Source organism: Saccopteryx bilineata, chromosome 2, assembly GCF_036850765.1.
Source record: "Saccopteryx bilineata isolate mSacBil1 chromosome 2, mSacBil1_pri_phased_curated, whole genome shotgun sequence".
NCBI lineage: Eukaryota > Metazoa > Chordata > Mammalia > Chiroptera > Emballonuridae > Saccopteryx > Saccopteryx bilineata.
This window is the reverse complement of record NC_089491.1, coordinates 317,779,815-317,804,779: the sequence shown is the minus strand read 5'-3', so window position 1 is coordinate 317,804,779 and position 24,965 is coordinate 317,779,815. Positions and strand designations below refer to the sequence as shown.

Genomic DNA, 24,965 nt, shown 5'->3' with positions numbered 1-24,965 from the left:
GAATATCGTCCAGGTAGTGCTGTACTAAATAAAGCTTTTGCTGTTCCACACTTGGTGGCTATGCCCTTCCTTCTTCCTTGGTGGGGAAAAATACCTTACATTTGGTGCCGAAACCCAGGAGGAGTTGAAGTTTGCAAAGGACCGCTCCTCTCCCCTTTCCCTCCGAGGAAGAACCAGGATCTCCAACTGTCCATCCACTTTGGCACACAGTGCGGTAAGTCTCCTGCCTCCAGCCTCTCCTCAGTTCTTTCTGCCGAGACTCCCTGTCCGAAACCGCAGCTGCGTCAGGGACCTCTTTTCCGTTCCGAGTGCATGTGTGCCCGTGGAGATGTCCAGGTCACATCCACTTTACCTAACCGTCTGGTGGCCAGAGATTGAGTTGCAGGACGTCAATTCTTATCTCTGATCACTCCGAGAACTGAGGGTGGCCATAGAGGCACAGGTATCTAAATCTAATCCAAAAACACTCCTGGAGTGCCTTATCCAAAATCTCTCCCTTCCTAAAGAAGAAGAAACTGTTCTTCTCCACTGTGACCAAGCCATAGAACCCACTGGATAACCAGACCAGGTGACCTCCTAAAGGTACTTTTGATTTTAACATCCTCACCAATTTAACTATCACCAAAAGAACTGGGAAATGGTTGGAGATCCCTTACATTCAGGGCTCCTAGTATTTGCGCTCCCGTCTTAATCTCTGTGCTGCCTGCTACACAGTGCAGGCCGTTTTTGGCCAGAGAAACCTCAACTAAACCCTCCACTCCTGATCGTTCCTCCTTCGCCCAACCCCCAACTCTCTCCCCCTCCTGCCTGACCCCCAGGGGCGCCCCTCTCTCGGGACCCTCTCTGATCCCTCTGCAGACCTCTTTCGCTCGGGTTTCTTCCCTCCAGGAGCCTCCTCCCCTCCCTTTGCCGAATCCTGTTTCTCATTCACCTGCAAATACTGGTCTCTCTTTCTCCTCCCCTGCTGGCCAGAGGCCCCTCCCTTCTCCTCTGTGTTCTTAAGTCCCTCCTCTGTCAGGCCACTCTCCAAGGGCCTTGACCCTCAGGCAGGTTTGCAGTGCTCCTGATCCCAAGGCCCAACCCCAATCTTCTTGCAGGAAGGCCTGGCCCTGTCCTGCCTCTGGCTCCAGCATTTCCAGCTGGATCTGGGTGCTAGGCTCCTCAGGACCCCCCCTCCTCTTAGTCTCACCCCAAACCCTTATCCAAGACCTATAAACATGGCATTTAAAATTTTTAATGGTCACGGCTAGTAGAAAAAGGCTGAGGCTGTTCATCAGGCCTGCATGCAGCAGAAGGTAACACTCCAAACCCAGGCTCTTGTGGCAGCCCTGAAGCCAGCAGAGCAACAGGGACAAGGCATAGCAAGTGCTTGATCCAAGTTTGGGCAGCAAAGAGGAACCCCACCAGAGGCTTGCTTTAAATGTGGCAAGCAAGGTCACTGGTCCTGGCATGGCCCCTGCCTGTGGCTGTCCACTGAGCCCTGCCCTGACTGCAAGCAGCCCGGTCACTGGCAGAGCAATTACCTCTTTTGGGCAACAGGCTTTTCCTCAGCGCCTCTATGTGGAGGACAAGCCACCCAAATGGGAGACCAAGCCAGCCAGGCGGCCCACCCCTCAAACTCCTAGACCTCATGGATGAGTGACGTGGCCTCAACTCAGAGACCCACATCATCCTCGCCAAACCCCAGGGTAATACTGCAAATAGCGGCTAAGTCCATCTCATTTCTTGTGGACATGGGAGCTACCTTCTCTGTTATGCCATCACACTCTGGACCTTTAATCCCCTTACAGGTCTTGGTTATGGGAGTGGATGGGACCCCTTCCTTTCCCCTTCTTACGCCACTCCTGACATGCAGTTTTTCCCCTTCGTACACCACTCCTGACATGCAGTTTTGCCTCAAGCGTGCCCCCACGCAGGACCTCTGGCAGTCGGAACCACTGGGCCCTACCCATCTCTGGCTCACCAAAAATCTGGACCCTGCAAATCCTCCTATTGCTCCTCTTTTATTTAAATCCCTTATAGGACCACATCCGTGAAGTTTCTTGAATTACGGTCAAACAGATGTTCCTCCCTACTCCCCTCAAGCCACCACCTTCTGACATCCCTCCCTAAGACGCCTCTAACCAGCAGGAAGTAGTCGAACAAATAATGGCGCCCCTATTTAACATAAAATGTCAAAATGGTGGGCAATGGGGAAAGGTCACCTTAGGAACCAGACCCAGGAATTCTGGCTGGAACCGCCCACACCCATGCACGCCAAAAGAAACTTCCCAGAAGCTCTTTAGAAAACAGCGACTGTCTGCCAGCCAGTGAGATTTCACCACGTCATATTAACTTGACTACCCTAGACGAGACCCTTTAAATATCTCCCATGCGGATCTCCCTATGCGACTTCTCTGGTCTTTGTCCCCAGGACCAGAGAATATCGTCCAGGAAGCGCTGTACTAAATAAAGCTTTTGCTGTTCCATACTTGGTGGCTATGACTTTCCTTCTTTCTCAGTGGGGAAAAATACCTTACAGTTATATTTGAGGATAATGTGCATAGAATCAGATATTACCAGACAGCTTCAAGGAACTAAGATTGACTTTATGAAGCCAATAAAGCCTCCTTTGAAAAACTAGCTGGTATCTTGCTTACAGGGCCCCTGGCTTTATAGGTAAGTAAGGAGGTCACTTCCTGGCAGGCCCAGGAACTTCAAGACACTTTGGGGATTCCGAGAAGAAAAGAATCGTCCCAAATCTATCAGTATTGCAGACAAAGACGGTGAGTTCTTGGCTTGGTTTCCTAGTATTAAGAGATTTTCAGAAGTCCAAACTGAGATTCCTTGTAAAAACTAAAAGAATCTAGTGGCCAAAGGCACTAGACTTACTGCATTTATGTAAATAATCAGGTCACATTTAAATGAGACTAAACTTATTTTGCAAACAAATGGTCTTCCTGTGATTTTTATCTCTAATAGAAAAGTAGTGACTGCAGAGAGGAAAATTATGTTTCAGTAACACACTTTTGTGGATATCAGATCCTACGCTATTCACTGTCTTTGAGGTTTTGTTATCTACCTGAAAACTGGCCTGGTATTTTTCTAGTCATCTGTCTGGACCCTAAATTTTTCTAGTTTCTTCCATCACCTGGCTATGACTCTCCAAACTAGTATTTCCAGCTTTCTCCTGCCCTTTTTACTTGGAATCACTAAAAACAAACTGCTTTTCCTGAAGCCCTGCAAACTGGAGTTGGACAATGTGATATAAGCTTCAGAGAAATCACCACAACAAGCTCATAATGGACAAACAACTCACCTGTTGCTGTGTGGGCTACTCAGATTTCACTGGAAGGAACACTTGATGACATCACCAGAGACATTCAAACTGCAAACCAGGAAAATCTGTCAAGTGCCACTGCCTGCTCTCACTCCATCTGAAGACAACATCTAGAAATCTTCTAGACTAATTGCCTGTAAATTTATACCAGTGGTAGTCAACCTGGTCCCTACCACCCACAAGTGGGCGTTCCAGCTTTCATGGTAGGCGGTAGCGAAGCAACCAAAGTATAAATAAAAAGATAGATTTAACTATAGTAAGTTGTTTTATAAAGATTTATTCTGCCACACTTAGCAAAAATCCGACATAAAGTACTTGGTAAGTAATTATTATTATATGCTTTAACTTGCTGTAACTCTGCTTTATAAATTTTATAAAGTAAAGTTACTTCCCTACTTTATAAGTCACCATTACTGTGGAACCGGTGGGTGGTTAGAAAATTTTACTACTAACAGATACAAAAGTGGGTGGTAGGTATAAAAAGGTTGACTACCCCTGGTTTATACCATACTTTTTGCTCCATAAGACACACCTGACCATAAGACACACCTAGGGTTTTAAGGAGGAAAATAAGAAAAAAAATATTTTGAACCAAATAGTGTGTTAAAATATAAATATTTAATAAAATACTGTATTTTTCACTCCATAAGATGCATGGGCATTTTCCCCTCCACTTTTTTTGGGGAAAAAGTGCATCTTATGGAGCGAAAAATACAGTAGTTTGTTTTAACTATTAATCTTTGTTTTTCTTTTGTTTCTACAGAAATGACTCATAAAAGACACAATTGCTCACACTATTTAGAGCTTACTTGCAATACTGCATCCTGAAATGACACAACTGTTGAACTGGACTGACCTTTTCTCAGGACTAAGAAATTGGTTCAATGAGATGGAGTAATCTACCAACTAAGCTCTGGAATGTAAAACTTCTTGGAGAAGCTTCAAAGGCAGGGAATGAAGCATAGCAGAATATGCCATCCCAAAATCTGGCTCTGGTATCAGGATTATTTTGAGAAACAGCAGCTAAAAGAGAAGCTCTGAAAATAGAACAGAAGTTAACTTTCTGTGAGCAGAATTTACATTTATGAAGAAAATCTCCACTTGTAAGAGTGTGTTCCCCTCTGTACCAGAAAGAGAAGGATAACTATAAATCAGAAGAATTTTATTAGTGAAGAAAGTACCTACCTAAATTTGCTTAACAAATCTTACCTTGTTTGCCATGCTTTCCCTGGTAATCTCCCCACAACTATTTCCTTCCCTATGCCTTTCTTTTGTCATTAGCTGAAGATGGTATTTTTTTTTATTTTTAAAAATGTTTATTTATTTATTTTTATTTTAGAGAGGAAGGGAGAGATAGAGAGAAAGAGAGAGAGGAAGAGGAACATCAATCTGTTCCTGCATGTGCCCTGACTAGGGATTGAACCAGCAATGTCTGTGCTTTGGGATGATTCTCCAACTGAGCTATCTGGTCAGGGCTGAAGATGGTATTTAAACTGATGGCTTAGGAATGATGTCAGAATAATGGCTATGTGAGAGATACCCTTGATCTGTCCCCTTGAAATGTCAACAAATTGAACAGCTATAACTCAGTGAAGGAACTCCAACTAGATTTGCAGGCTTGCCAAAAAATCTGTGCACTGAGTCAACTAAAGGTGGGAAGGGTAAAAAAATGAGGGACTGAAGTTGAAGGCTGATCTATGGCAGTGCAGTGGATAAAGCATCAACCTAGAAAACTGCGGTCGCTAGTTCAAAACACTGGGCTTGCCCAGTCAAGGTACATATGGGTGTTGATGCTTCCTGCTCTCTCCCTTCTCTCTCTCTCCCTCCTTCCCTTTTCTAAAATAAATAAATTAAAAAAAAAAAAGAAGCACTAGGGGCCAGGCTCTGGAGAAGGGAGAGGCCTGGACTGTTTGGGTCTTCTTCTGCCTGAAGAAGTAAAGAGATTAGGGGAGCATTTGGAGAGATACTGAACCAAAGTGGTAGCAGAGTGTGGGGTTATCACCAGTGTTCCCACGCTCTGCTGGCAGCCTACACTCAGGACAGAAACACAAAAATACAAATTGCATTCCTCCAACCTTCTAGATCCTGCCTCCCTCCCCTCACTATTTATGGGGAGTAGCAGAGACATACTCTACACCTAGTTCTATAGGGACATTCTTATCCCTGAAGAACAGAGGCGCTCTGTGTCTGGTCGCCTGGTCAGTGGAAGACACAGGGAGGAGCACCCGCAGGCTTGAGATCACCACTGCTGAAGCTGTAAACCCCACAGCACACCCTACTCATCATTGTCACCACAGCCCTGCCTCCATCATCTCCATAGCAGCTTCTCAAAGAAAGTCAGCCTGAAATTTTACAGAGTTAAAACTTGTAATTCAGTGCCACCTACTAGAAAAACAGAAAATTCTCTTGGAAGTGCTCCTTTTCTGTTTATTTGGTGTTGTTTTTTTTTTGGGGGGGGGATTCTTCTAATTTTTTTTCTTTTTGTTGTTTTGTTTGTTTTAGATTATTATTTTTTGGTTTTTGTTCTTTGGTTTCTTTGTGTTTTTTCTCTTATTATTTACTTTTTGTTGTTTTTTGCTTGATTTCTTAACAATAACACCCTCAATGGCATCAAGGCAGAAAAGAACTAACACCACGGCTATGCAAGAAAGAGAAATCAGTTCAGAAGGAAAATAAAACATCTCTAAAAAGCAATCTCAATTACATGGAAATCTTGCAGTTAAATGATAGAGAATTCAAAATTGAAGTTCTGAAATTCTCAACAAGATAACAAGAAAACACTGATTGGCAATTTAATGAACTCAGAAAAAAAAACGAGTACCTCAAGGAGATCGAAACTTTAAAAACAGATGAAGAATTCAATACATGAATTGAAAAATGAGCTAGCAAGTTTAGCTACTAGAACAGGCCAGATAGAGGAGAGAATCAGTGACATTGAAGGCAGGCAACTAGAGATGCTAGAGAGGGAAGAGAGAGAGAGACTAAAAAAAAAAAAAAAAAAAAGAGCTCTATGAGAATTGTCTAACTCCATCAGAAAGAGGAATGCAAAAATAATGGATATATCAGAAGATGAGAGGGAGAAGGGTATGGAGAGCACATCCAAACAAATAATTGACGAGAAGTTCCCAAGCCTATGGAAAGATACCAACTAAACAACCTAACATCGCATCTTAAGTAACTAGGAAAAGGAGAACAAAGGCAACCCAAAGTCAGCAGAAGAAAGGAAATAGTAAAAAATAGAGCAGAACTAAATGAAATAGAGAACAAAAACCTATAGAAAAATTAAAACAACAAAGATCTGGTTCTTTGAAAAGAACAATAAAATTGACAATCCCCTGGTTAGCCTCACTAAGGAAACAAGAAAGAGGACTCATATAAACAAAATTTGCTTAACAAACCTTACCCTTGTTTGCCATGCTTTCCCTGGTAATCTCCCCACAACTATTTCCTTCCCTATGCCTTTCTTTTGTCATTAGCTGAAGATGGTATTTTTTTATTTTTTTAAAATGTTTATTTATTTATTTTTATTTTAGAGAGGAAGGGAGAGATAGAGAGAAAGAGAGAGAGGAAGAGGAACATCAATCTGTTCCTGCATGTGCCCTGACTAGGGATTGAACCAGCAATGTCTGTGCTTTGGGATGATTCTCCAACTGAGCTATCTGGTCAGGGCTGAAGATGGTATTTAAACTGATTAAATGAAAGAGAAAAAATTACAACAGACATTAAAGCTATATAAAGGATAATAATAGAATACTATGAAAAATTATATGCTACTAATTCAACAATCTAGAAGAAACAGATAAGTTCCTAGAACTATATAGTCTTCCTAGACTGAGTCACGAAGAAGTGGAAAACCCATAAGCAGGGAGGAAATAGAAACAATTACCAAAAACTTCCCTAAAAATAAAAGTCCAGGACCAGATGGCTACACTAGTGAATTCTACCAAACATTCAAAGAAGATTTGATACCTATCCTTCTCAAAGTCTTCCAAAAAACAGAAGAAGCAATACTTCCTAACACATTTTATGAGGCCAACATAACTTTGATACCAAAACCTGGCAAGGAAAATACAAAGAAAGAAAACTACAGGCCAATATCTCTAATAAATACAGATGCAAAAACCCTACACAAAATACTAACAAATCGAATACAACAACATATTAAAAAATACATCGTGATCAAGTAGGATTCATTCCAGGAGCACAAGGATGGTTCAACATATGCAAATCCATCAATGTAATATACCACATCAACAGAACAAAGAACAAAAATCATATGATTGTCTCAACAGATGCAGAAAAGGCATTCAATAACAGACAACATCCCTTTATATTTAAAATACTCAAAAAATGGGTATAGAAGGAAAGTGCCTCAACATAATAAAGGCCATATATGACAAACCATCAGCCAATATTATACTATAGTATATGGTGAAAAACTGAAAGCTTTTCCTCTAAAATCAGGAACAAGACAAAGATGTCCACTCTCTCCACTCTTGTTCAACATAGTAATAGAAGTCCTAGCCAGAGCAATCGGGTAAAAGAAATAAATAAAATGTATGCATATAGGGAAATAAAAAGTAAAGGTATCACTTTTTGCAAATGACATGATCCTGTATATAGAAAACTCCAAAGACTCCACCAAAAAACTATTAGAAACAATAAATAAATATAGTAAAGTTGCAGGAAACAAAATCAATATATAAAAGTCTATTGCTTTCCTATATGCCAAAACAAAACTTCAGAAAATGAATTGAAAAAAAAAATCCCTTTTATAATTACAACAATAAAAATAAAATATGTAGGAATAAACTTAACAAAGGATGTGAAAGACCCATTTCTGAAAACTAAAAAGCATTATTAAACAAAATTGAAAAAAACAGAATGAAGTGGAAAAATATTCCATGTTCATGGATTAGAAGGATCAACATGGTTAAAATGGCCATATTACACAGAGCAATAAATAAAGTTATGCAATCCTCGTTAAAATCTCAATGTCATTTTTTTAAAGAAATAGAACAAAAAAATCACCAGATTTGTATGGAACCATAAAAGATTCTGACTAGCCAAAACAATCCTAAGAAAAAAGAATGGAGCTGGAGGTGTCACACCACCTGACTCTAAATTATACTGTAGAACCATGATAATTAAAACTGTATGGTATTGGCAGAAAACAGACATAAAGACCAATGGAACAGAATCGAGGACCCAGAAATATATATATGGACAAATCATCTCTGCCAAAGGAGCCAAAAGCACACAATGGAGAAAGGAAGACTCTCAATAAATGGCACTGAGAAAACTGGAAAGCCACATGCAAAACAATGACACTTCACTACAGTTTGTCCTCATGCACAAAAATTAATTCAGAATGAATCAAAGACCTAAATATAAGATCTGAAACAATAAATTACTTGGAAGAAAACATATGTTCTAAACTTATGGACCTTGGTCATAGGGAATATTCAATATATTTGACTCCAAAGGCAAAGGAAGTAAAGGCAAAAATAAATGAATGGAACTAATCAAAATAAAAAGCTTCTGCACAGCAAAAGAAATCGACAACAAAACAAAAAGGTAGACAACCAAATAGGAGCTGATATTCACAAACAACAGCTGTGATAAGGGGTTAATATTTAAAATATATACAGAACTCACAAAGCTCAGCAACAAACCAAAAATCCAATTTAAAAATGGGGAGAGGTCCTGAACAGACAATTCTCCCAAGAAGACATACAAATGGCCAATAAACATGAAAAGATGCTCATCTTTGCTAGCTATTAGAGAAATACAAATTAAACTACAATGGGATACCACCTCTCAATGTTAGACTGGTTGTTATTAAGACAGGTAATAACAAGTGTTGGAGAGGGTGTGGAGAAAAAGGAACCCTCATTCACTTCTAGTGGGAATATAAACTGGTACAGCCATTACGGAAGACAGTATGGTGGCACCTTAAAAAATTAAGACTAGAATTACCATATGACCCAGCAATCCCTCTACTGGGTATCTACCCCCCAAAATAAAAAATGTTGGTACATAAAGACACAGGCACCCTTATGTTCATCATTGCATTATTCACAGTGACCAAGACATGGAAACAACCAAAGTGTCCCTCGATAGAGATTGGATAAAGAAGAGGCAGTACATATATATATATATATATATATATAATGAAATACTACTTAGCCATAAGAAATGATGATATATTATTATTTACAATATGGATGGACCTTGAGAACATTATACTGAATGAAATAAGTAAATCAGAAAAAGCTAAGAAGTAGGTATATGATTTCACACATAGGTGGGATATAAAACTGAGACTCATAGACATAGATTAAAGTAAAATGGTTACTGGGGAGGCTGGGAGGAGAGTTTGGGAGGACAAATACATGGTGACGTGGTAGACTGCAAGTGGCAAAAAGCCTTTGTAAATTTGAGGCTTAGCAAAAGGCTAAGTTCTCCCCCCCACCTCCATATTGGCTCTGAAGCTGAGTATTTGCACTCATTCCATAGCCCCACTTCACTTGCTTGCTTAAGTTGCTGGAAGCAATTTACATGCCCTTCCTCTTACTCTTTGTTTGTTCAGATGTTGGTTGATTTCACTTATGCATGGTGAGGGGATTCCTGTTAATTGCCTTAAGAGAGTTCCTGTTTTTGCCTTAGATGTGTGACTTTGTATAAAAGACTTCCTTATTTGCATATGGCTATATAATAAAGCAAACTGGGGGCTATGGTGCTCTCAAATATTGCCATTAGCATTCAAGAGGACTCCCGATCCCATCCTCTTTTCTCAGTAAGTCTATTTTCTTAATTCTGCACCGTTCTCCCTCAGGACCCAGAATTACTAGCCGCGCTGGTCCGTGGCATTGACAGAAAATGATTTGACTTTGGGTGATGGGCACACAACGCAATCAACAGTTCAAATGCTATGGAGGTGTTCACCTGAAACCTATGTACTCTTATTGATCAATGCACTCCATTAAATTTAATATCTAAATTTTAAAAATTAATAAAAGGCCAAGAAAAAGACTTTATTGGCTAATAAAAATTTTTGATATGCCTTAACAAAATAAACTAATGGCTTAAACAACTGTGGGGAGTTACTATTCCTTGGGTATTTTCCCCAAACATACATGAGGTATATATTACGTTAAACTTCTGGCTTCTTGTTTGTTTCAATAAAGCAATGGAGAGAAAAGAAGGTGGTTCACTACTCTTCCTAATTTCTTTTTCTTTTTTTTTTTTTAGGTGATTGGAGGGGAGATAGTGAGGCAGAGTCCTGCATGCACCCTGACTGGGATCCACCCAGCAACCCTTTCTGGGGCTGATGCTTGAGTACTGAGCTATTTCAGCACCTGAGGCTGATGCACTCAGACCAACTGAGCTATCCTCAGTGCCTCAAGAGCCAAGTTCAAACCAACTGAGCCACTGGCTGCAGGAGGGGAAGAGGGAGAGAAAGCAAGAGAGGGAGCAGGAAGAAGCAGATGGTCGGTTGGTCGCTTCTCCTTTGTGTTCTAACTGGGAATCCAACCAAGATGTCCATATGCCAGGCTGATGCTCTATCCACTGAGCCACCAGCCAGGGCCTCTTCCCAATTTCTATCTTAGGGATCTGGCACCACATTTTAAAGAATAAAAGGATAGAACCTCTTACATGGGTCCCCTGGTATGTTTTCTCTCTTCTCTCATCTTCTTACAAATACTTGTAATGCACTTACTATGTATTGGGTACTGTTCTAAGCACCAGAAATACAGTAGGAAATAAAACATGAAGCTCACCCACTAGTGGTGAACGACAAACTATTACAAAAAGAAAACACAAAGTATGTCAGATGATAAGTGCTGTAAAAGAAAAATAAATGTACTTTGTAACTGCATATTAGGCGAAAGAAAATTTGAAAATGACTCCAACTACATGGCATTCTGGAAAAGGCAAGACTATGGAGGCAGTGCAAAGATCAATGGCTGCCAAGGGTTCAGAGGGAAGGAGGGAGGGGCGGACAGAAGCAGAGAGCATTTTTCGGGCAGTGAAACTATTCAGTATGATACTTTTATGATTGATAACATGTCATTTTACATTTGTCAAAGCCCATAACTTAGAGTGAACCTTAATGTAAAGTATGAACTTTAGTTAATAATAATGTATCAATACTGGCTCATCAGTTATAATAGAGGCACTACACTAATGCAAGGTATTAATAATAGCAGCAAATCGGGTGGGAGGGTAAGGAGTATATGGGACCTCTACTTTCCACTCATTTTTCTGTAAACCTGAAACTGCTTAAAAAAAAAGTCTTAATTTGCCTGACCTGTGGTGGCGCAGTGGATAAAGCATTGGCCTGGAATGCTGAGGTTACCGGTTCAAATCCTTGGGCTTGCCTGGTCAAGGCACATACAGGGAGCAACTACTACGAGTTGACGCTTCCTGTTTCTCCCCCCCTCTTTCTTTCTCTCTCTCTGTCTCTCCCCTCTGTCTAAAAATTAATAAATAAAGAAAATTAAAAAAAAGTCTTAATTAGAAAGCTCTCCTCACACACAACAGAAGAACAGAAAGTATATCTAATGTGTGTGTGCTGGAGGTGGAGAAGGAGCAGTGGTGGGATTCAGCCAGTTCGCACTGGTTTGGCCGAACTGATACCTGATCTTTTGTTGAGTTTGGCAAATCGGTTGTTAAAATGGAACTTTTAATCAGGGATTTCTCTCAAGTGGGCGCCTGGGCAGCTGCCCAATGTGGAAAACACAAATTTACATTCCTTACTCTTTTCTAACGTTCATCTGCGCTACAGCGTATTCTAAGCCCCCACAGTGATGTTCATTCTGTCCATAGGTGAAAAAAATTGCAAGTGAGGACGGCAATCAAGAAGCAATATGGAAATATCTTAAATAAGTTTTTTGTCATGTATTAGTTAATATTCTTTCATTAATATTTTAAAACTCATAATCTAGTTTTGTATACCTCTTTTTTTGTTCTTCTTTAAGTATTAAATGCACAAAATAATAAACTAACTTTCGGTATATCATTTTTTATACTTTAAAACTGGTCCCCAACCCCTAGGCTGCAGACCGGTACCAGTCCATGGGCCATTTGGTACAGGTCCACAGAGAAAGAATAAATAACTTACATGATTTCAATTTTATTTTTATTTAAGTCTGAATGATGTTTTATTTTTTAAAAATTACCAGATTCCCTCTGTTACATCCGTCTAAGACTCACTCTTGATGCTTGTCTCATAAGTTCGACAATTATGCTTAAAAATACCACAGTTTTTACGCCAGTTGCATAATTTTATTTCGTGCATTTATCCATCCCACCCTAAAGGCCAGTCCATGAAAATATTTTCTGACATTAAACCGGTCCGTGGCCCAAAATGGTTGGGGACCACTGCTTTAAAGGGTCATTAGGGCAGAGAACCAGTTGTTAAATTATTTGAAACCCACAACTGCTTGGGAGTTATAAGTATAGGAGATTAGGGGGAGACCTAAGCATCCTACAGTTCTTTACAGTGGCAGAGTAATATACTGGGATAAATGGTAAGATGAAATTACTGATAACAGCCTCAACACAAGAGAAATGAGGGGGCTGTGGGAGGGTGGCTCTCTGGGCTTCCTTGTTCATTCCTGCTAATGGTGATAAGGATGCCAGAGTGGGAAGCAGTCTTATTCTTGGCAAAAGGTCTTATGCCTTCCCACAATGTATAAAATTCACTGAGATTTCTGACCTATAAAACTGGAAAATAAAGAAAACCCTGCATAATAGTCTTTCTTTTTTCAAGTGGTAACCAGTGCTTCAATCTGTTCTTAGTTTTATGTTTTTGCTATATAATTTTCTTAATGGGACAGTTCCTACCACGAATGAAGGCTGAGAAATCTTGACTCATTTTAGTTGATCCATACGTATGTGATGGAAAACATATCCAGGAGCCATCTTCACATTTCTTCATCATCTGGTCAAAGAGGAGTCTCATGCCCTTGCTCCAGCAGGGTTTGGGGAGAGAATGATTCTCATGAATGATGTTCTTAAGAGGAAAGGAACTCTGAAAGACCGGAAATAAAGGAAGAGTAATGGGAGGTACATTCTATGTCATAACATATTCCCCTATTTTTAAAGACTCTTCTGCACTTTTCCTTTTCCAGAAGCTTGTCATTTGAATGGGAGCAAATTTCAAGGATTCCCTGATTCAACCTTTCTTTCTCTTCTTTCTCTCTCTCCTTCTCTCCTCCCTCCCTCCCTCCCTCCCTCCCTCCCTCTCTCCCTTCCTCCTTCCCTCCATCCTTTCTTTCCTTTTCTCCTTCCCTCTCTCCCTCTTTTTTCTTCCTTTTCTTTCTCTCTCTTTTTCTCACACCCTCCTTCCCTCCCTCCCTTCCTCTTTCTCTCTTTCTTTCAGCAGGGAGAGAGGCACAGGAACACCGAGCTGCTCCTGTACGTGCCCTGACTGGGGAGTCTGCATAGGGACGACACTCCAACCAACTAAGCTATCCAGCCAGGATTTTATTTATTGATTGATTTTGAGAGAGACAGAGGAAGGAAGAGAGAGGTGAGGGGGAAGGAAAGCATTCATTTGTTGTTCCACTCAGTTACGCATTTGTTGGTTGATTCCTGAGTGCGCCCTGACTGGAATCAAATCCATAACTTCGTTTCGGGAGGACTCTCTTAACCGACTGAGCTAATTGGCCAGGGCCACACATGTTATTTCCTAGGATGAAGCTAATTAAAAAAGTTTTTAAAGAATCACAAAGGTGGGACTGAGTGATAAAATACTTTTTTTCAGTGGTTCTCAACCTTTCTAATGCCGTGACCCCGCAATACAGTTCCTCATGTTGCGGTGACCCCAAACCAAAAAATAATTTTGGTGGCTACTTCATAACTGTAATTTTGCTACAGTTATGATTCGGAATGTAAATACCTGATATGCATTATGTATTTTCCGATGGCTTTAGGCGACCCCACTGGGGTCGCGACCCACAGGTTGAGAACCGCTGATGTAGAGTCTTCAGAAGTTTTAAGCAAAGCAGTAACATGAACTTATAATTGCAGAACTCAAAATGGTCCTATCCTGTTTAACGAGATACTGAGTTGCTTTTATGAGAAAATAGACCAAAACTGCAAGTCATACAGTTAAAACCAGTGGTCCCCAATCCCCGGGCTGCGGACCAGTACTGGTCCGTGGGCCATTTGGTACTGGTCCGCAGAGAAAAAATAAATAATTTCTGTTTTATTTATATTTAAGTCTGAACGATGTTTTATTTTTTAAAAATGACCAGATTCCTTCTGTTACATCTGTCTAAGACTCACTCTTGATGCTTGTCTCGTAAGTTCGACAATTATATTTAAAAATGCCAGTTTTTACACCAGTCGCATAATTTTATTTTGTGCATTTATCCGTCCCACCCTAAAGGCCGGTCCGTGAAAATACTTTCTGACATTAAACAGGTCTGTGGCCCAAAAAAGATTGGGGACCACTGGCTAAAGCAGCATGGAGAGAACCTGGATCTCTAGCTACACTTGGAACCAAAGTTTGCCAACCTTTCCCCACCATGGAACCAAAGAACCAAGACACTTGAACACTGGAACCCTTTCAGAAGCAAAGTGTCCATTGTCCAGGAAGATGTGGTGTTGATGCCCCTTTACCATCAATGGCCAAGCTCCAAGGCCCTCTAATTAAAACTTGACCCACCAGCACTTCCACGTAACTGTTCCCCTAACCCTTCACCAAGTCCAGTGAACATGATGGAGTTGAGGCACTATTAGGTCTCCTGTCTTCTTGGTTGGTTCCCTAAACCTTTCCTTACTCCAAACTCTGACACTTGAAATTTTGGGCACACTAACTCGATAACACTTTGGCAAGCCAGCCAGGAACTGATGATGCCCATGTTAGGCTGGCCTGGCTGGGGTTCCCCTTTTTGAGTGGTAAGCAGATGCCAAAGCTGTTCTGCTGTGGGGTATAGGCGGCTCTTTCCCCGGCAGGCACTGGTTGGCCTATGCACATGACTTGTATGCAATAAGGAAATATCTTTGGAATTTGATCTACAGTTTGGTAGACCTGGGGTAGGTTGCTGCAGTTAGGAATCCTTGCTCTCTATTTGGGTCTTCTCTCCCTTAGGACAAAACCATCTAATCTGCATTTTTAATTTAACTGTGGGCCTTTTTCTGAGGGTAGATCAGGATTATTGTACTATACCCATTTATCTCTTTGTTTTTGGTAGACTATGTTTGTTTTGTCTATATTTCTGCATCTCTATTTTGGAAGTTTGAGTCTATAACTAAGAGAATAGAAAATCCAAGTTCAATTCCTCATGATAGCCTACTAGAATGCACTCTTCAGAACTGGACTGCCGTTAGTAGATAATTCAAAGGAAATGTGAGGTCATGGTGAAGCTAGAGGAACCTAATAAGAGGCCAGTGTTGCCAGAATCTAAGCAAAATAGGGAAAGAGAAGATGACCTGTTATTAACTCAGACCATCCTACTACAATACCACTGCCTCCTTATGAGGAGATGGTCTCTTGGCCACCTTCCCAGGGTACTGTAGCTCTCAGCAGGGTGTGGACACTAGCAGCTGACCCTGAGTGGCCACTGAGACTGGTTTGTCTAGAGTAGGGATGGCCAACAGTTTTTGCCCCCGGGCCAGATTAGAAAGAAAATTTTTTTCACTGGCCGGATGAAATATTAAAATGAAAAAATGTTAAATACAAAAACAATTTAAGTAAACAAAATTTTATTATGTAATTTATGAATAAATGTGAGTGAAAAAAAATTTAATATACAATATTATTTTAATAAAAAATGTAATTACATACTGTATAAATATCCAAACTGTATAGAAATTAATTGAAACAATATTTAATTAATAGAATGAGCTTGAATGGGTTATATTGCAAATAAAACAATTATTTTGTTTTACAAATAGCCTGGACACGTTTTCAGTTATCAACTACAGCTATTGTCTATGCTACAATGCCACCTAATTTAGCACACTTGACCATAAAAGTAACAAATTGTTTGACTTTGGGTGCGCACTGGCAAAGTCCACCTAAAAGAATGTGGGTTTCACATCGCTGCTAAATGTCAGTTCATATCGAGTACAGACGAGTACAAAAGTTGTAAATCTTTATAATGGAATTTTTTTAAAAAATAAAGAAGTATCGCAAATCCATTTGACCAATTATTGGAAGTTAACCCTAGATTAGTCACACGCGGAATTCTTTTCCGCATATCACTATCTTCTTAAACATCTTGATTTCCAATAATCAAAGATGCTTCTGCTTCTCAGTAGCTGAGATTTTAAAGTAGCAGAGAAAATAAAAAATTTAATCATGGGCCACATAAACTCATTATGCGGGCCGGATCTGGGCCATATGTTGGCCATGCCTGGTAGAGGCTTGGCTGCTGGGAGGTTGCTTCTCCTGATAATATGTTCTAGGCTCCCTTGGTATCATTTTTTTCACATTTTTTTTTAAGTGAGAAGTGGGATGTCAGATTCCCGCATGCACCCCCACCAGGATCCACCCAGCAAGCCCTCTAACAGGTGATGCTAGGTCCATTTGGGGTATTGTTCAGTTGCTGAGCTTCCAAGCTCTTTTTTGCACCTCAGGCAAGGCCATGGAGCCATCCTCAGAGCATGGGGCCAACTTGCTCCAAACAAATCATGGCTGCTGGAGGGGAAGAGAGAAGTAGAGAAGGTAGGGGGGTGGAGAAGCAGATGGTCATGTCTCCTGTGTGCCCTGACCAAGAATTGAACCCGGGACATCCACATACCAGATCTATGCTCTACTGCTGAGCCAACCAGCCAGGGCCATCTTTTTTTTTTTAAGATTTATTTTTATATTTTTATTTATTCATTTTTTCAGAGGGGAGAGAGAGAGAGAGAGAGAGAGAGAGAGAGAGGAGCAGGAAGCATCAACTCCCATACGTGCCTTGACCAGGCAAGCCCAGGGTTTCGAACCGTAGGGCCATTTTTTTACTTTTCCTTTTTGACAGAGACAGAAAGTCAGAGAGAGGGACAGATAGGGACAGACGGACAGGAAGGGAGAGAGATGAGAATCATCAATTCTTTGTTGCTGATTGCTTGTTCATTGATTGTTTTCTCATATGTGCCTTGACTGGGGGGCTACAGCAGAGTGAGTGACCCCTTGCTCAAGACAGCAACCCTGGGCTTAAGCAAACCACCTTGGGCTTCAAGCCAGCGACCTTTGGGCTCAAGCCAGTACCCTGTGCTCAGACTGGTGAGCCTGCGCTCAAGCTGGCAACCTCTGGGTTTCCAACCTGGGTCCTCTAGGTCCCAGTCTGATGCTCTATCCACTGTGCCACTGCCTGGTCAGGCTCATTTGTTTTACTTTTAAGAGAAGAAACAACCTCTGGTTATCTGAAGTTTGGATAGAAGAGTACTTAATTTGTCTTGTTTGTGTACTACCTGTGTATCCATCTTGTTTTGGATGTATTTTATTGACTTGGAAGTAAGAGATAAAATAGCGTCTGAGGCTTCTTCTTACCCTCCCCCATCTACTTTGTCTCAAGACCTGTGGCAGCAGCCATCCTGAGCTCATTCTTCATCCCACTGCCATCTTCCTCTATGAAAAGCTGCTACTTTAAATTCAGGTTTTCTGAAGCTACTCTTTTTTCTTGCTGAGTTTTTCACCTTGATTATGAATACTCACTTTCATTTTCTGTTGTTTGTGTTTGTCAACAAGTCCATGTTAAGGTGTGCCCTTTAAAAAAACACGGTGTATCCTTGAAGGAGAGGATCCCAGGCCTCTCAAAGAGAATGGAATATACTCTTTGATCGAATATAAATTAATTTAAAGGTAGCTTTAAAGAAATTCTTGCAGCATGCAAAGCTTTGGTCACCTGAGCAAAATCTTCACTTAGTCCATCTGTCAGAAACATCATTGGGATCCAGTTTTTCCTCTGAGTTTTTCATTGTACCTGGGACACAAAAGCTAACATTTTAAAATGAAAGCTATGAGATCTCTATGTTTATTTGTGTGTTTATGTATGTCTATACATTCTAGATATAGCATATACTGCTGAATGGTACTAATTTGTAATACTAAATTGGCTTAAACAAACAAGTACTTTTATGATAACTCTCAAAAATTAACAGAAACCCAAATGCTTTTCAGAATCACATGAACTGAGAAAATATTCTATGTTTTAGCAGGTTTTGAGTTTGGTTTGGTTAAATAAGCTTATCTTTAGAATCATTAGCATTAAATAGTGCTTTTATTCTACCTGGGTTTATTAGTCAAATAAGTTCATATTATCTTTGTTAAAAAACACAGCAAGAAAAATAACTTGGTATGATAAGATTCTCATAAGTAATCCAAACTTGTTAGAAGCAAGTATATTAAATGAATTTAAGTAGTACAAAATGTTTCTTTTAGGTTAATTCTTTAGCAGTAATTATACTATATATGTGTACTTAAAAATGGTTTTCTAAATCTCTGGTAACTTGAACCTTTAAAGTATTTATTTATTTATTTATTTATTTATTTATATTTTTCTGAAGCTGGAAACGGGGAAGAGATAGACAGACTCCCGCATGCGCCCGACCGGGATCCACCCGGCACGCCCACCAGGGGGCGATGCTCTGCCCACCAGGGGGCGATGCTCTGCCCCTCCGGGGTGTCGCTCTGTTGCGACCAGAGCCACTCTAGCACCTGGGGCAGAGGCCAAGGAGCCATCCCCAGCGCCCGGGCCATCTTTGCTCCAATGGAGCCTCGGCTGCGGGAAGGGAAGAGAGAGACAGAGAGGAAGGAGAGGGGGAGGGGTGGAGAAGCAGATGGGCGCTTCTCCTGTGTGCCCTGGCTGGGAATCGAACCCGGGACTTCTGTACACCAGGCCGATGCTCTACCACTGAGCCAACCGGCCAGGGCCTTGAACCTTTAAAGTTTTTATAGCTAAATTAAATGATGGATATTCACTGAATATCTAAGTCATTACCAAATAAGAATGTTAATTGATTTTTAGCTGTAGCTAGAAATTAAAATTTCTAAGGGTTAAGAATCCTAATTAATATGGAAGAAAGGCTCAGTGGTAGAGCATTGACCCACCGTGTGGATGTCCTGGGTTCGATTTCCGGTCAGGGCACACAGAAGCGCCCATCTGCTTCTCTACCCTTCCCTCTCTCATTTTTCTCTCTCTCTCTCTCTCTCTCTCTCTCTCTTCTCCTCCTGCAGCTATGGCTCGATTGGACTGAGTAGGCCCTGGGTGCTGAGGATGGCTCTATGGTCTCCCACTCAAGCACTAAGAAGAGCTCTTCTGAGCAACAGAGCAATACCTAGATAGGAAGAGCATCACTTCCTAGTAGGCTTGCTCAGTGGATCCTGGTCCAGATACATGCGGGAGTCTGTCCCTGCCTCCCCTCCTCAAAAAAACCCAAAAAACTATGGAAGAAAATATGTTTTCAGTAAAGAATGTATAAGATATGGAGATTATAGTTATTTTTGAGGGCAAGGAAATTTAGTAATTCTGCCCTAAAGTAAGTTGGTTGTTTCAGATGAAAAAGAAAGAGGAAGCGTGGGGGGCAGAAAAGGACAAAACCTAAATGTAAAAAGGGAAATTATAGGTTTGTAGAAAAGAAATTCTGAGAAAGTTTTATCTGAGGTCAAGCTGAAGAAGACTAAAGTAAATTTTATCAAGAAAGCAAATTTAAATATCAAAAGTAAGATAATGCAAAATTAGAGTTAAGTTTTCTCTCTCTGTTAAAAAGGACTATTGGTTTGCTACTGATACAATGAAAAAGTGTTCTGCTTAGCAAGCAGATTCTGTGTTTTATCAAAATAATTTTGTTTCATATTATCTAAATCAGGTATTTGATTACATAAGAAAACTCAATCTCTTCAATAGTTACTAAATTTTGCTAACATTTATGTAAACTTTCTGTATTTGTCTTTAAAATCTTTTATTGTCGCCTGAACTGTGGTGGCACAGAGGACAAAGCATTTGACCTAGGGTGCTGAGGTCATGGGTTTGAAACCCTGGGCTTGCCCAGTCAAGGCACACATACATGACAAACAACAAACAAGCAATCAACAACTAAAGTAACTATGAGTTGATACTTCTTTGTCCCACCTGCCCTCAAAAATCAATAAAGTAAAACCTTTAAAAATCTTTTATTGTCACTTTGGTTAAATGCATTATTAATGCATATATTCATAATAACTGGTTTGCTCAGTGGATAGTGACAGCCCACCATATGGACATCCCAGGTTCATTTCCCTGTCAGCGCACACAAGAGAAATGGTTATCTGCTTCTCTCCCCCTCCTGCAGGCAGTGGCTTGATTGGTTCGAGTGTTGGCCTTAGGCACTGATAGCTCAGTTGGTCAGTTAAATGTCAGCCTCAGGTGCTGAGGATAGCTTGGTTAATTCTAGCATTGGCCCCAGATGGGAGTTGCTAAGTGGATCCCAGTTGGGGCACAGGTGGGAGTATGTCTCAGTATCTCCCCTTCTGTCACTTAAAAAAAATCCCTTTGGGAAAAGAGCCTGGTACCTTGCTTACAAGGTTCATAGCAGTCTTTCCAGATGAAGAATGAAGGTTGCTTCCTGGGAAATGCAAAGAGAAACCTCAGAATACAGTGGGGACCTGAAGAAGAGAGGAATTCATTTAAATCTATAGGTATTACAGGTGAAGTCTGATGGCAATTATGTGGCTTGACTTCTTAGCCTTGAGAGGCTAAAGTTCATTCTGGAGATTCCTTATGAAAAATTCCAGCAAAGCAGATTTAAAAGTGTTTATATGGTTGATTACTGTTCTTGCTAGACTTGTACAAATAACCAGACCAATTTTATTGAAATCAGACTTATTTTGCAGATACATTAGTCTTAATTTAGCTATCATTGGTAAATATAGGGGTGATATTAGAGAGAAAATTATGTCTCAATAGGAACTATAATATACCTTTGTGGATATTAGTCATATGTTAGTGCTGTCCATTGTCTTTTGATTTTGTTTTTTTGCTACTTGCAAATTGGACTGAATCTTGAACTCTTCTACTTTCTTCCAATAATTACCTATGACTGTCCAACATGTTTCTAATTTTTCTCCCATCCTTTGACTTGGAATCTTTGAAACTCAAAACTGCCTTTTCCTGAATACTGCAATTACAAACTGCAGCTAAATGACATGGTATAAATGTCAAAGAAATCACCACAACAGCTGATGCTTAAACAATCTCAGTGACTGATTCTGTGTAAGCCAAACAGAGCTTGCCTGAGTACCTGATGACATCATTAGAGACATTTCAAACTACAAAGGATGCTTCTAGTCTTACATCTAAAAACTCTCTCAACTGACAGCCTTACAAACTCAGAAACTGGTTTATAATTTTCTCCAATCATTAACCTTTGATTTTGTTTTTATAAGTACACCTCTTAGCAAATACTGATGCATGAAATTTAACCCTTAGGCAGAAGTTTGTCATACAGTCTGCCAACTTAGTATATTGCATTTATATAATAACTTCTGCAAAAGTTGAAACCCACTTAGATAAAATTAGACAGTCTCTAACAAAGAACTGGAGTTTGACATCCTCCATGTTCTTTTTAGTTGGCTTCCCAAAGGTAGTGGATCCTTCTTCTGACCTGGGTTACAGATGAAATAGTATTATAAGCAATGGCTAAGCCTCTCCTTGGGAAGACAGAACTTTGGATATGAATCTCATCTCCAAATCACTTGCTGCAAGTACCGTAAATAAAACTACCTTGTAAAAGCCATGTCTTTGAATTGAGCACCCCAAGTGGCAAACTTCTTGAGATCAATAACAAATTTGGTGACTACAGATGGGAGTCTCTGAAAAGAACTCTTTCATAGGAGACTCCCACTTGGTGCTGACCACTAGAATGGCTGCCTAACATGCCTCAGCGGCAAAGTGGAGTGGCCAATTGAATGTTTCATTCAGTGCTTCGAAAAGGAGGTGGGCAGGTCAACCCCTGTGGTTGCTTTAATTCGTGTTTCTATTCTCACTTTGGGTATAAGGTTGTTGGAAAGGTAGTTTCAGTTCTGGTGCACACTGGGTTTCTGGTTGGTTAAGCAGGAACTGTCTCGGGATGCTAGATTCAGGGCCCAACCTAGGTTTAACTCTAGAAGGTTGTGAAATGTTTGTGGGGCAATGAAAGACATCCTTGGGTGGCAAGCTCCGGTCTGGCTATCTGTTCTGCAGGAGCTAGATTTTGTTCTTTGTGAGTACATGATTTCATTTGCCTTGTCTTATATGTAAATGTGGGTGATGGCTATGGGAAACACAAATTTCAGCCCCAAACGCAGCCTCTGTGGGGTGCATTCTTCAGAATTGGATAAAAAGAGCTCTGCTTATTTGACTTAAAGAAATTAAGAACTTATATAAATTAAGAGCCTGACTAGGCGATGGCGCAGTGGATAAAGCGTTGGACTGGGATGCTGAGGACCCAGGTTCGAGACCCCGAGGTTGCCAGTTTGAGCACGGGCTCATCTGGCTTGAGCAAAATAAAAAAATGCTCACCAGCTTAGACTCAAGGTCGCTGGCTCAAGCAAGGGGTTATTCGGTCTGCTGAAGGCCCGCGATCAAGGCACATATGAGAAAGCAATCAATGAACAACTAAGGTGTCGCAACGAAAAACTGATGATTGATGCTTCTCATCTCTCTCCATTCCTGTCTGTCTGTCCCTATCTATCCCTCTCTCTGACTCTCTTTGTCCCTGTAAAGAAAAAAAAATAAATAAAAATAAAAATTAAAAAAAAAAGAACTTATATAAATTAAGAAAGAAAACAAATTGGTCAATGGCAAAAACTGCCTGTACTGTCCAAAGCAGCCTTGTTCTACGCTGGAAGTCTACTGTGGATTTGGGAAGCACTGCTTTCTAAGTGTAGCTTCCTTGCATCCTCAAGTTTCAGCATTTACTAACCACATGTATGTTCTCCCCTGCAACTCCTGTCCAGCTTCCACCCAAGTAGTACACTTTCTGGAGTACCTCCAGCCAGGGTGGTACTCATGATGGAAATGGGAATGGAAACCCAGCAGTTCCCTGAACAACAAAGTTTTCATCAGACAGATCACACTACCTTCACTGAAGAGGACAAGCAAGAGAGTTCCCAGTTCCCAGTGGAGGTGACGTGGAATAGAAGAGAGGACCTCTTACCTGAGGACAAGTAAGACAGAGGCAAAGGTTGGGCTATGGGACCCAGGGGTCAGTCTATAACCAATAATGTAAAGATATATGATTGGGGTTATATGTGAAGAATTACTAGTTTTACTTATGAGAGGTTTGAGTAAGACTCCCACTGCCTTCCTTCCTCTGAAGGACAAGAGGAAAAAAAATTACATGACATTTCTTCAAAGAGTCTCATTGATATTAACAGCTTTGATTTCAGAAGTTTTATCAAAGGTGTGGTAACACAGGCCAAATATCTTAGGAGTACTGGGAGGAGAAAAACAAAAATAAAACAAAACACCAAAGATTATCTGATTGGATTGGTGCCAGAAAAAGAGAAGTTTGCTATGATTTAAAAATGTAGTTTGAGTCAGCTTTACTGGACTTGCAAAATGAAGCAGGGAGAATCAACCATGTGCATGTATTTTGAGTAACAGAGGTCAAAATATTGGTCTTCCTAGTCACATGGTATGGAAGGAAGGTGAAAGCGACACAGGGAAATTACTTTTAGTAAGATTTCAGAGTGTTCCTAAGAAGTAATTCGCTGGCTCCCTGTTTGTTCATCTGTAAGGATGGTTTTGAAATCATTGACCCTGGGCAGGTGCAGAGTCATGCATTCCTTTGTGTCAGAATCCAGTCAAGTCTGGAAGACTTATGAAAGCTCAGCTTTTCTGAGCAGCAGCCTATTAGCTGGCCCTCTTTCCTCCAAAGCTGTGGCTGGGAGTGGGGCAGGCTGAGGTAAGGGAGCTTGCTCTCTTCATCCACGGGCAGAATAAAGTGCTGCTAAGGTGTGTCCCCTCTTGGGGAGTGGCCTACATTCAGTTTGGGCAAAGGCTTCTATGGCTTTGGGAGGTCTACTGACTAGCAGTGAGACAGGCTGACCAGGGCACATGCCCTTCTGTGAAAGCAGCAAGGTGGAGCAGTCCAGTGATTTTCACAGCCAGAGGCAGCCATAAAAGTTCAAGACCAGAATACTGCACTGCTAAGGTGTGAGCTAGACGGGTGTCAGGCCCTGTGGCTAGCTAGCGCCTGGGGTGCCTGCACAGGAGCTATGCCAAAGGACCTGACCTGGAAGTGGGAGCACATGTGCTGCTGCTCCCAGTTATATAACCTGCAGCCTTATATATAATTTATTCCAGCAGGAGGAGGAGGAGGACATGTGCAAATCCTCCTGCACTGTACATAAACTGGCCTTGAGTAATAAAGTGTGCTGCAGCTTTTGTTGTATTCCTCCCCCCCCCCCATGTTCTGTGTGCATTCTTTAACCTTGGCATCACACTTCCCAAGGGGCCCTGGACACTGACAATGGGAGACAAGTACAGGGAGGTCACACTACCCAGAATCTTCCTTTTAGCAGACCGGGTCTGAATTCTGGCATGTGTGCCAAGCTATTAAAACAAGCATCTGGGCTTGCTTAGGACAGGGTGGCGAGGGAGGGGGTAAGCCACTTTGGGGAGGCTGGCTCAGCTCTCCCTTTCTAGGAGTCCAGAAGCCAGAAGGCTGAGAGGAGCTGGGA

General features: G+C 41.0%; 1 protein-coding gene across 3 annotated transcripts in view; it reads right to left on the bottom strand.

The window, feature by feature from the left end:
- THEM4 (thioesterase superfamily member 4) overlaps positions 1-24,965 on the bottom strand; it is a 73,068-nt gene that overhangs the window by 24,785 nt on the left and 23,318 nt on the right. For 2 of the 3 annotated variants that reach the window (XR_010729427.1, XM_066262117.1), the window contains exon 2: positions 13,172-13,358. Coding sequence is in view for 1 of the 3 variants with exons in the window: in XM_066262117.1 (XP_066118214.1) it covers positions 13,172-13,358 (187 nt within the window). In the remaining 2 variants the exon portion in view is untranslated. Of the gene's footprint in view, positions 1-13,171; positions 13,359-18,168; positions 18,247-24,965 lie in introns of all 3 variants that reach the window. The other variant, XR_010729428.1, reaches the window with a different exon arrangement.